Genomic DNA, 12,802 nt, shown 5'->3' with positions numbered 1-12,802 from the left:
ACTCTGCAGATTTAACAACAGTTGATTTTATTGTCGCACATTTCAATTGGCAATACGTCAGAGAAAATTTCAAACGCTATACACAGACACACACTCACAGTAGACATAAAATTATACAGTAGTTGACCTGCTTTCATAGCACAACATTACATATTATCGGCCAGTCCATCACAAAGGATTCTAATCCTACCTGGGGAGAGTACTGAAAACAGTACTTAAACAGTGGCATTTGTATGCATTTATTCAATTGTTCATTGCAAAAGTATGACTATCAACACACAAACCGGCACCAGGGAAATAATAACGATGATATTTAGACAAAGAGTGTCATGGTCCGTAATACTGACGACTTAAAAAAATAGTTGCAAGCAAAAAATGCATAAAACCTGGCCATATTCACTCCCAAGTTTACAGTACTGAACAATAAATCAACAAATGGAAAATTGATTCCTAATCACCAGCAACTGGACATTCTAAAATCTTGCTTTTCTTGCTATTTAAGGCCTGGCAATATTACACATAGAAGGCACTCAAGTCCTATGCTACACAATGGCAGGTCCAGCATAAAAAAAACAAATCCAAGAAATCTCTCAAATTCCTCTGTCCTTTGCAAACGTTGATTTAAAAAAAAATCTTGTTGAAGCTTCCAATTTCAGGATGAAGCTCTGAAAGTATTCAAAAAAAGCAAAATTGTATTTAAGCATGGATAGTCAACAATATGAAGAGAGACTATGGCTATGTTTCCATGTAGGCAATAATCAGATTGGAAAGGGAATATTGCCGGTATTCCCATGATGTAAACACACTCAGAAATCAGACTATTTTTTCAAGTTGACTGAGTTTTCTGATAGACACAAAAAAGAATGAAAATAATACATTAAAAAAAGAGAAAAGAGACATAGAAGAATACACGGTACACAATAACCTAGCTTGCTTGCAAAAAAACCTTGAGAAAATGCCACAGTTGTATCCACCCACGTATAGGGTAAGTCAGGGATCGGGAAACTTTTTTCGCAGGCCGTATGGGTTTGAAAACATTTGCACAAGGGTTGGACTGGAGAAACACAAAATACCTGGTTGATGTATCACATTTTTAGTAAATTAGATACCTCTGCAATACAGGAGGAAAATAGATAACATACGCCATGTAATGTATACACATTTACCTGCACTAGTTTCATTGTCTATTTGTTTATAAACGGATCATTTTACCATTGTACCATTGTTATAACTTAGGCCAGTCTCGGAGCACTACTATGTAAATATTATTGCCCATTAACCCGTACACTTATCTTATTTTTTTCCTTAAAGCCCCAATGTGTAATCTTTGACCACCAGAAGGCACCGTGTTGTCTGGTGTGCGTGGCGGAATCCTGACGGACAAACATGGTGGGCACCTAAGTGGGAAGTCCTATTTGCAAAAGAAATCCAAACTTCTTGATCTAATATATTTTTTAAATAAAATATAACATCGGTATCATAGTTCATGTCCATCTATCCATCCATTATCTGCACCCCTTATCCTCAGTCGGGTTGCGGGGCTGCTGGAGCCCATCCCAGCTATCATCGGGCAGTGGGCAGGGGACACCCTGAAATGGTTGCCGGCCAGTCATAATAGGGCTACTTCGGAAGTGTTTCATTGCATGCAATTGAATATCTTTATAAATAAAATAGATTTAAAAAAAAAAGCATATAGAAACATGTAGCCAGCTATTTGAATGTTAGCCAGCTATTTGAATGTTCCCATGAGCCCAATGAAAAATATCGCTTTCATGGGGGTACACAAAGGGACACAGGCAAGAAAATCCAGGTGAGTGCAATTGTATTGCCTAAAACAAAGAAATCCATTTAAAAAAAAAAAAACATTCGTATGGGTGTTTCCACAAATGTTCTCTGTTTGAATAAAAATAGTAAGCAGATACAGCTGCAGTGAGTGGTTTAAAGTAGTGCATGACTTTGACGACATCCAGTGGACATATTTAAAACTGCAGGTCGTTTATCAACGAGAAGCAGCTTATTTTTTTCTTATGCTTCCCTCAGCATTGTCTCGCATGCTGAATTAAATTCGTTGGTGGGCCTGATAAGGGCAGTAGGCCAAAGCTTGGCGGCCCCTGGTGTAAGTCGCCGCTTTTGGCTAGCCACGTATGTAAACGGTCAATTTTGGTACCTGTCTAGACCGTGATCTTCTTCCACCCAGGCCACAATTTTGCCTTCCCAGCCTGGTACAATGGCGCCATCGAAGAAAACCTAAAGAAGAGTTAAAGGTAATCCTAAATTCTTTAACATGCAAAAGGTGAGGAAATAGTACATGTTTTTTTGGATAAAATGTATATATATTTCATCATTTTAAAGACAGTCCTGTTGTCGTCATCCTGAGTTGGGACATCATCGGAGGAACACCAGCACGCTAGCAAGCCAGTTGCCATATTGTTTTACGTGTTAATTAGTCCAAGAGGTTATGAGTGTTTTAAGCCAAGATTTAGTAATGTTTGTGGAGAATGCCAAAGTGCAGTAATGATACAAGAAAGGGCAAAGAACAAAAAAGGGGCTAACTAACAAAAAAACACAAGAGATCCGCAGACAGGAGGCTAACCGGGAGGCGTACACAGCCTAGGCGGAAAATTACGGAGCTGGCCAGCAAAATACACCTAGTTAGCAGCCAAGCTAACAGAGAACCAACAACAAAAAGCAGCAACGGTTATGGCAACAAATACGAAGCCTGCTGTGAATAAACAAACCAAGGAACACGGCAAAACCAGGGCTGCTGCCAGGCCAGCCGATCAAAAAACATGCAGTGAACGGCCACGTTAACCGAGAATATACAACGAAAAGTGACAATGGCTATGGTGATAATTGCAAAGCCAGCTGGAAATAAACATAGGGAACAAAAAACGCCGTTAATGCCAGGCTAGCTGATCAGAAAACACGCAGTAAGCAGCTCGGCTAACCGGGAATCAAAAAGGAAAAGCAGCAATGGCTACAGTGATAAAAGCCAGGAACAAAAACATCCAAGACACATGGCAAAACTGGCGCTAACGCCAAATAAATCACGGTGCGCAGCCAACGAGCGTCAACAGGGAGCAAACTAAACAGGAAAGCCCTCGGCAGCTAGCTGGACAGAACTATACCAATCACGACGAAAACCACAAACCGAAAAGCCTACCTCAGAGCAAAAATGAGCGGTATGCAATTGCTATTCACTACAACCGCTGGCCTAATATCGGTCCACGTCAAGACTTGTTCTCAAAAACTGCTCTGAATATTGACAATTGGAATCTCACTCAGAGTAGTTCAGTCAAAAATGTAGGTGTCACATTTGATTCTAATCCGTCCTTCCAAACACACGTTAAGAATATTACTAGAACAGCTTTTTTCCACATTCGCAACATTGCTAAAATTCACCCCATGCTGTCCCAGTCCTATGCGGGGATGTGATCCATGCGTTTGTTACCTCCCGTCTCGATTACTGTATTGTACTACTCTCCTGTCACCAGAAGTCCAAAATCAAGAGCCTGCAGCTGCTACAAAATGCTGCAGCGAGGCGGCTGAATGACGGCTAAAATTTTGGGATTTTTTTTCGCCCGTGTTTACCCGCAATGGAAAATGCGCAAAAATGGCCAACCCGCTTTTGACCTGAGGTGTGGCCGGAAAAAAGACGCCGGCGACTGCTCCCCTTCCTCTCATCGCGTCATTTGCGGGTCCTTTCCGTGTTTAGACCAACAACAACCAACCAAACCGCCCTACACCCTCACGTGACTTTTCCTTCCATGTTAACAAACGCATTTTGTAAAATAAGATCGCAATTTTTGGTTTAAATAAACGCGTTATATAGACTAGGATCTCCCAATTGTTATAATTAGCTCGCTTTATAGTTTTAATAAGTGTTTTATATAGAATACGTTCGCATTCGTTGGGAGCGCAGGGGAATGCGCGCTCACGCGAGGGGGGTGGGGGTCTACCGTCAATTTGCGTTCACAATAATAACAATGACGGAACGGTTTAATCTGTGCTACATTTCCAACAAATGAATAATGAGGAGGTTTTGATTGTATATTCGTCATTGCATTCCTTGCTTCCTTGTGAGATAGGAAGGTGTAAACATGGTTGAAGTAGCGGGGGAACGTTTATTTTGGAACCTGGTTGTAGAAGAACATGATGGGACAAATCACAGTCTCGTGAGGACAAGTTTACAAGCTATAGCATCATTCTTATTTTACTATCGAGTTAAGAAATGTCAAGATAATAAAATGGATTAAGACCAAGTTGTTATGATGATGGAGAGGGGGTGGGGCTGAAGTATTTAGTGAGGATTTAGTCATTATTCAATATCGATCAGAATCAGAATGTGTATTAAGGCATAATAGCTGGGATTCTTAATCTCAGCCAAAAGGCAAAGTTAAGGTCCTAGCTTCACAGCCTTACTGCGACCATAACAGATGCACCAAATAATTTATTCGAAATGAAGAGAAACTACGCTGACGGGGATGTTCACCCCTTTGACGTCACGAGCACGCTCGGCATTTGCGCTGTTTATACGCAGAGAAAGGCGTTTGACTGTCACACGCGTAACACGCTAATTTCACGTAATAACACCGCGATACAGGCACAGAACATGCTATTACCATGCTCCACCCACGATTACCCGCTGAAATTCCCTGTCCTACCCAAGTGTAACTGCGCCCTGGCCGCGACCATAGCATGTCATTTCTGCGTCATTACCTCGTGTTGACCACGTGTGCGGCACGCGTTTTAAACACGTGCTCAAACTTTTGAGCTGCTCAAAAGTTTTGAACGCGCCCAACCACGTGAAAATTTGCGACCGCGAGTAAAGCACAGCTCTATCTCGTGTATATTGCGGGCTCAATACGTCAAATGACGTCCTGGCGGCATCTGCTTCACGACTGGACAATTCTGGTCGCTTTCGAGCCTCTCTACGCTCGTTAAAGGAATTGTACCCGCGCTCTGAAGAATTAACCAGGGTAAAAGTAAATCACGTTGCTACCCGCGCGCCAATTACCGAACTCGAGTCAAGCACAGCTCCACAACGATTCAACGGCGAGCTCAATACATCCAAATGCGTCCGCCTCTAGGGCAGAAATTTCTGGCCGTCATTCAGCCGCAAATGTCTGTGTGACCGGGCCCTTAGCTCCATGTTAGCTTAATTTTTGTTGTTCTCTTACCTCTTCTTTCACAGTTCCAAATTCGGGGTCCAAAGCCTTAAAGTGGTACCTGTAGTTGCCCTCTTTATCTACAGCCGCCTTGACATCCTTGAGGGTGACCTCCCCCAACCTAGGAAAGCATTTCACAATCAAATCCACTCACAATAATATTGATCTTCAAACCCACCTTTTGGGTATGTTAATCATGGAGGGGGTGTGTGATCTTCCTTTGAAATAGAGGATCTTTGTAGAGCTGCTGTTTGATTGATGAACATCTGTGGTGAAACAAATATTGTAACCAAAATATGAATAAATATTGTAAATATTGCCTGTCCTGAATTTATTATAGTTATTAGTATTATTAATATTAGGCATATGACATTAAAACTACAGTAAGAGCAAGGTATCGCACAAAAAATGTCAACTTATTTCATAGACCATCAGTATTGGGAAATCTGGTTTCCCAAATTAAATGATATCATTCCTAAAGGGTTACTGTATCCGGAAACATTCAAATGTAATGATAGATTTTCAATTTTCTTTCCCATATTTACAGTCTGTAAGGCGCAGCGGATTTTAACTTGAACCTAAGCATTTGTGGGAAATTTAGGGTTTTTCAGTGCGCCTTGCAGTCCAAAAAAGTATGGTAATTGGTGCGTTTGACTGCATTAGACTTACTTGGCCATGAGTCGCCGTCGCAATTCTGCATTTTTCGTCGGGGGGATTTCCCTCGGACCTGCAGGATGAGAACACAAATTTCATTCAGTTTACAGGAACGCAGTCGTTCTCAATCGGACCACTCTCCCCTGTAACGAGGGGAGCTGCAACTAAGGATGGGCAGATCAATCCAAATATTGATATTATCGATACCAAGAGAGTACTTGGATTGGATTGATAAAATCCATACTGTCTTATTTCAACTATTACTATAATGTTATTAATGAGTCGTAAGATTAATCATACATTATAACTTTCCAATTCAATCAACTTGTGTTTACACCTAATTTGCATTAATTATTTCTAAAATATTGTGCAATGAAAGGTACTGTATTTTCTGGATATTTGCATTGATTCAACTTGCTTAGTGGCTCATAACTACCACGACACAACCAATCGATAATGAAATTAGTTGTCAAGGCTTTTAATAATAGATTTGAATCGATTTTATCGATTTGTTGTTGCAACCTTACATGCTAACGATTGTTGGTAATGGTTCCGAACTTGAAGTTTAAGTACCCTGTTTGCGTGCACGGCGTGCAGCCTGTCCATGAGCGAGGTGATGCCTTGCTCTAGGGTGTCCAGTGTGTGCTGCTGCGGGGCCTGATTTCCAAAATCCTTCCGAAGACTTCCTAGTGCGTCTCTGAGCAGATGAACTTCCTCCGCCTGAATGCCAAGACAATATGATACGCCGGAAATTAAATCGACATCACATGTGTCAAGTTCATGGCCCGAGGGCCAAACGTGGCTTGCCACATAATTTTTGTGTCCCGCAAGAGCTTAAAATGCGTATAATAATAGATTAGTCTAGAGTGCTTCGATGGAAAAAACTTCCCACAATGCCTGTCAACTACCACACCTACCATGTGACGAGCAGCCCTCACTACACAGCTGTGTTTCCACTTTTTTTTCCATTGAGAAATAAACAATCCCCAAAACATCCAAGATTTTATTTAGTTTGATATATTTAGTTTATAATATATATGTGTAGTGATTTTTCTTTTGTATTTGTTATTGTATTTTTTTTCTTTTTCTTGTCATGTTGCATCAAACATTACACCACAGAATGAACAAATCAGGTTGAAACCAAAGGATTAGAAGAGACTCATACCCAAAATAATTTTGGACGCCTCTTCAATCAATCATATAAACTAAATTCTAATATCTTACGTCGTAACAATCATTTGGTAATCCATTTTTTCAAAAATGACCACATTAATGAATCAAGATAAATATATCTATATATATATCTATATCTATATATATATATATATATATATATCTATATATATATCTATATATATATATATATATATATATATATATATATATATATATATGTGTGTGTGTGTGTGTATATATATGTATTTTAACTGGGCTGGCACTGTCATTACAGTGTTACACTGAAAAAAAAGATGGAGAAAGAAATACAGGAAAAACTTTTTTAAACAAAAATGGAAATGAAATACTCAAAGTAATAAAAAATTTCCCGCAAACCAGAGACTTTAACCTTATATATATATATATATATATATATATATATATAAAATATATTTCAACATATTTTTTTTGCTTAATTTAGTTTACTATTTTACCATATATTTAAAAGATTATTTTGTTACAGAACATATAATCAAACTAGAAACAAAGTTTAAAAAATATATATGAATGTACATACATTCGAACTCTTTAACTCTTGAATGCTCTGGACTGGACTGTAAATAATAGCGGAAGTAATTAAAAAAAGCGCACAAAAGATGAAAAGGAGGCCAAAATGAGTCTTACACTAGATACAGAGGACGAAGCATTGCCAAACGAGGAATAGCCGTTGTTTTCCGTGCACGCCGAAATCTGACGACTCTAAAATTGCAAAAAATAAAAAGAAGTAAACCCCCCTCCGAGCATAAAATTACTGCTTATTAGATGCGATAGCCATACCTGCCACTTTTGGCTTTCCTCAAGTTTTTCTTGCAGCTGTTGCACCAGTCTGTCTTTCTGCACAACTTCCTTCTTTGGTGAAAATAATTCAAAATCAAGCAAGAGAAAACATCTGCACAGTATTCGCAAAATACGAAAATGGTGTACGAGTGTCTTGCACTGCTAGAAAGTACCGTAAATGGTGTAAAATGGTTATAGTTTTAGCTTTTTACCAGTATCTCATCTCATCTCATCAGCTGTACCGCTTATCCTCATTAGGGTCGCGGGGGGGCTGGAGCCCATCCCAGCCATCTCCGGGCAGTGGGCAGGGGACACCCTGAACTGGTTGCCAGCCAATTGCAGGGCACACGGGGACAGACAACTCACTCGCTCATTCACACCTAGGGACAATTTAGACCGGCCAATTCACCTGAAATGCATGTTTTTGGAATGTGGGAGGAAACTGGAGTGCCCGGAGGAAACCCACGCAAGCACGGGGAGAACATACAAACTCCGCACAGGAAGTCTGGAGCTGGATTTGAACCCACGCATGAGGTTCCCATGACATGAACTGTGCCGCACATGCGCTAACCACTGCGCCACCGTCTTTATTGGCTAAATAATTACATAAGTATCCATGTTTAAGTACACATTTTATTCATATTTTGGGTAAGAACTGATCTTATATGTGACTATTCCAAAGCAGTTTTAGGGTGTCCCTTATAAGCGATGTAGGCCTATATGCGAGTACAAAGACCCCTCGCTACTTTGTGCTTCGGTTGTTGCTAGCTCACTGCTTAGAACATTTGGAAATGAATTGTGTTTATTGTCATTTATATCAACACATTGTGCATTATGTTATATTGTGAGCAGAAAGCACACAGCAAATTCTATTACAAGGCAGATTGTGTGTATTGTATTGAATTGTATTGTATGAGAACTGAGTGCGCGACTGTATTTGGCTGATAGCATACACCAGCCAAGTGGCTACAGAAATGCGCCAGATAGCTTTTAGCGGCTGGTTATATTTAAAAGAAATAAAATGATAATATATATATATTATTAATAGTATACATTATAATGTTTATATATAATGATAAATCAGTTAAGTCGGACTATGAGGAAAGACAGAAGAGCACAATGAAATATTGACCATCAGTGGGTGCTCCTTGGATTGAAATTGGGTCCAAGAAGCGACTGAGAGAAAGCAATAGCGAGCCTGCCGGTCCTGCCTACTGCTATGGGTAACCTAACAATGCCACATCGAATACCCATGAAATGGCTGACCTGAAGCTACAACTCGTGGGAAACGGCTAGATTCAGAACAGTGGTATTTTAATCTTCGAAGATACCAGGTTACACTCGATGGCCAATGCTAGCGTGCAGCTAGCCAGCAGCTCTCTAAATCCATTCCTGACTTTCAAAGTTAAACTGTAGCTGAAACTTTGCCCTATATATTTTGGACTGAACAAGTGGATTTTTATGTTTCTTTCTTCCACATGTTGGAAAATCACAGAGGAGATTACAATGGTAGTTACCTTATATCCGGGCCAGATATACTCATGAAAAGAGCCATACCTTACTATGTTCTAATTCTAAACTCCAAAAGCATCAGAGATCTAAAATTGCATTTACCTTGCAGTCATTCAACAGCTGAGAACATTCTTCCAGCTTCCGTTGCATCTCGCTCTAAATGATCAAATCCGATCAAACGTCTCGCTGGCGGTAAATAGGGTCGTTTTCTACCTTCTGAACGTGGAGTTCCTCCTTGGCCATGGCGGCTCGCAAAAGGTCCTGCTTCAACTGGAGGATGGAGGCCTCCTGCGTGCACAGACGCTGCTGCTGGGCCTCCTGGAATCCATTAGGAAAGACATTTAGTCTACGTTGTCGACAAAAATCTATATCGAGTCCATTGTCCAAACAGAGTGAGGCATCTTCAAACGATTATAATCTCTGCTGAGAGTCAGGTCAAGTCAAGTCACATTTATTTGTACAGCCCTTAATCACAAAATGTCTCAAAGGACTGCACCCTCATGCAGAATAGCGTCTTCTGTCTCGAGTGGCAACATAAACATACAGAAATGGCGGCATCACCATCAATTCCACATCCCTGGATACAGCCAATTATAAGATTACTTGCAATGTTTGCAAAGCAGACCTTTCACATCAGACTTTAGAGTCTGACCTACCTCGGTGAGATGTAAGTAGCATTCAAGGCAATACGGTTTTGATGACATTTATTGCACATTTCATAAACGTGTAGATTTTGCTATTACGCATTATGCCAGACTGTGCCGGACAAACATACAGACGCTGCCCTTCTTAAGAATGAGTTCTGGACGATCGTTTGTAAGTTGAATTTGTTGGTAAGTTACTTCGGTGCTATGTTTAAGGTTTAAATAAGAAACCGAAGGCTTGTATCAAAAACCTGTATTGTTTTGTACTTAAAAATAAATATTTAATAAAATAATATCCTCTACGAAGACAAATACAGTGAAGTTTAACTTACTTTTGGAAGATGAGCTTCAAGAGTTAGGCGACTTCCTCCTCCGTGGTAAAAAGTGGCCAAAAAAAAGCGATCCAACCATTTTCTTAACCGCATCAAGCTTTCTTATTCCACTTTCATTTCAAAAGAAACGGCTTGCCTCTTCTTTACACCAACCAGATTGAATGGATGCATGAGATATTAAAAAATAAAAATGTCAAAGTGCTTAGCGTGCTGAAGATAGTGTCGACGTAGAATGTGAGGTGCGAATGAATGATGTTAGTCGAGAGTTGGTGCGAGAGTTCAATGTGTTTACAATAGACGGGTGCTGACGTTTGTCGCTCTCCAAAGAGACCATAAGTGTCTCTGAGTATTTTTTCATGAACGAGGATCAATCCATTACCTACACAAAACAACACGCTACATTGATGGCAGCGGTGGGATTACGAGCAATTAGGAAGAGAAAGCGGATTATTTACTAACGGGTGGATGCTGGGTGACCTCTCACAGCGCCACACGCCTGTAGCGGTGGAAAGAAGCACTACAGTACTGTCCTGTACTCAGAAAAGGTGCACACTATACAAAATCTAATTTACAGCAATGTCCGGGTATTTTCCGACATCCCGAAAAAAAGTTCATATCTACCGTTTTATGTAAGTCGAATGGTCGTAAGTAGGAGAGCGTCTGTATTTGAAATTAAAAGCATGCAGTCTTAGAGAAGTTCAGTTGTTCAAATGTTAAAAACAACTATTGTGAATTGTTAAAACTGTTTGCTTTCAATTCGTATATAAATTCTTTTGTTACAGACTTTTGCACATGATATTTGTAGTAAGATTTTGATTTATTATGTATTCATTATTTTACCATACTTGGACTATTCTTGCACTGCAGTCACTTTCAACTGTGTTTTTATATTATTTTTATATATTGCCTTAACTCATCTTGAGGTTCTCTTGTATTTTTATCGCATTAATATTAGTCATTTTCTTTTATGTATACATGAATATAGTTTCTTAGATTTGTTATGCTAGCAACCGTGTGGACAGCTAAGTAAGAATTTCATTGTTTATTGTACCGTGCATTTGACAATAAACACTTGGAATCTTGAATCTTTATTTGCCTGTCCCTACAAATCGCACCTCTACGGAGGTTCATTCGTAGATTTATACCCCAACTGACAGAGGACTGCGCCTAATTTGATTTCGATTTTTATTTAATTTTTCAACGAATTTGCAGTATGTAAAAAAAATATATATTTTCATTGTACCTAGTTTTCTTGTGTTTGCTATCATGTTCTACATAATTATATCAACTTCGTGCTAAATTTATGAAAAGAATAATAATTATCTGATGATTTAATTATTTGTTTCAATAGTCAATGACTAGTCAACTATTAAAATTTGTGCAGACTGAGACTTTACCCCGTGCTCACAATAGGAAACATACATCAAAGATATGGGATCTTTGAAATCCCTGATTTGTGCAGAGATCTTACCTTAATTCCTTGCAGGATTCTTATCTCTTGCTTGCAGCCCAACACCTCCCTCTATAAGTGCACACATAAATATAAATACAAATAACATTTACGACCGTTGAAAGTATTACACCTCTTAAGCCTTTTTTTTCCCTGCCTGGCAGTCATCTACTACCTTTCCATGCAGGTAATATTCCGAATTGAAAGGGAATAGAGTATTTTCAGGTATTCGTATTTGAAACAGAACTGATTTAGAGTGCTCGTGTTGTGTTTTTTTTCATCGCATGTATTCGCTCTGGTGCTCCCTCACTCCTCCACTATCACACATACACCTCTTTTAGCAACCGCCGACTTCCTCGATGGTTAAGTTCTCATAATAAACTCACATTTTATTTCCTTAATATCCTTTTTTGTATTTGTATTATTTGTATTTTTGAATGTGTAACCAGGAAGATGTGTATTATTTAAGAATAACGTGGATGAATTGGGGAGGCCAGGCACGGATTAATTGCTTTTCAGTAATAATTTATATGGAAAATGTGTTCGAGATATGGTAAAATTCTAGTTACCAGCTCGATCCGGTAACAATATCATCTTGGATGTAGAAGGGACACTGTATCCCTTTTCCAATCTGATTATTCCCTGAATGAAAACATAGCCAATACAAAAGAAAAATAAACAAACCTTAAGCTCCCGTGACTCCTCCATACTCTGATCCAAACGACTGCGGACGACGACCTGAAAAGAGGACAAAGGTGTGACAATGGATGCAATCCGACACCCGTGTCCACCACCCGCAAAAGGAACAGAAAAGTGATCTCTTGTTCCGGAAAAAAGAGGGCGGGATCCGACCGGAGAAGCTAAAATGAAGAAAGAATCGATGCGTACCAGTTGCTGCTGCGGATGATCTTCATCCAACGTCAAAGACATGTCTTGATCCTCCTCTGGTAAAGAGCCTTGGAGCAACAGGTTCTTTCAAAAAACAAAAACAAAAGCAAAGATAAAAAAAAAAACGTGACGTCGTTGGACACAAGTTGGTAATGGAGACAG

At 39.5% G+C, this 12,802-nt stretch overlaps 1 protein-coding gene across 2 annotated transcripts in view; it reads right to left on the bottom strand.

The window, feature by feature from the left end:
• Nucleotides 1–10: 10 nt before the first annotated feature.
• The window catches only part of LOC148349421 (dixin-like), a 29,362-nt gene continuing 16,570 nt past the window's right edge, over nucleotides 11–12,802 (bottom strand). Inside the window, exons 7-19 of one of the 2 annotated variants that reach the window (XM_088320767.1) lie at nucleotides 12,641–12,724; nucleotides 12,437–12,490; nucleotides 11,774–11,824; nucleotides 9,540–9,644; nucleotides 9,429–9,482; nucleotides 7,815–7,886; nucleotides 7,662–7,736; nucleotides 6,396–6,542; nucleotides 5,838–5,895; nucleotides 5,347–5,434; nucleotides 5,181–5,289; nucleotides 2,168–2,247; nucleotides 11–665 (exon numbers count right to left, since the gene is read on the bottom strand). In XM_088320767.1, coding sequence (XP_088176893.1) covers nucleotides 653–665; nucleotides 2,168–2,247; nucleotides 5,181–5,289; nucleotides 5,347–5,434; nucleotides 5,838–5,895; nucleotides 6,396–6,542; nucleotides 7,662–7,736; nucleotides 7,815–7,886; nucleotides 9,429–9,482; nucleotides 9,540–9,644; nucleotides 11,774–11,824; nucleotides 12,437–12,490; nucleotides 12,641–12,724 — 990 coding nt within the window. In that variant the 3' untranslated portion in view covers nucleotides 11–652. The remainder of the gene's footprint in view (nucleotides 666–2,167; nucleotides 2,248–5,180; nucleotides 5,290–5,346; nucleotides 5,435–5,837; nucleotides 5,896–6,395; nucleotides 6,543–7,661; nucleotides 7,737–7,814; nucleotides 7,887–9,428; nucleotides 9,483–9,539; nucleotides 9,645–11,773; nucleotides 11,825–12,436; nucleotides 12,491–12,640; nucleotides 12,725–12,802) is intronic. The other variant, XM_088320768.1, reaches the window with a different exon arrangement.

The sequence above is a fragment of the Urocampus carinirostris genome, chromosome 17, assembly GCF_059441175.1.
Source record: "Urocampus carinirostris isolate Australia breed hairy pipefish chromosome 17, RoL_Ucar_1.0, whole genome shotgun sequence".
Taxonomy (NCBI): domain Eukaryota; kingdom Metazoa; phylum Chordata; class Actinopteri; order Syngnathiformes; family Syngnathidae; genus Urocampus; species Urocampus carinirostris.
The sequence above is the reverse complement of the archived record's forward strand: the minus strand, read 5'-3'. Positions and strand labels throughout refer to the sequence as shown.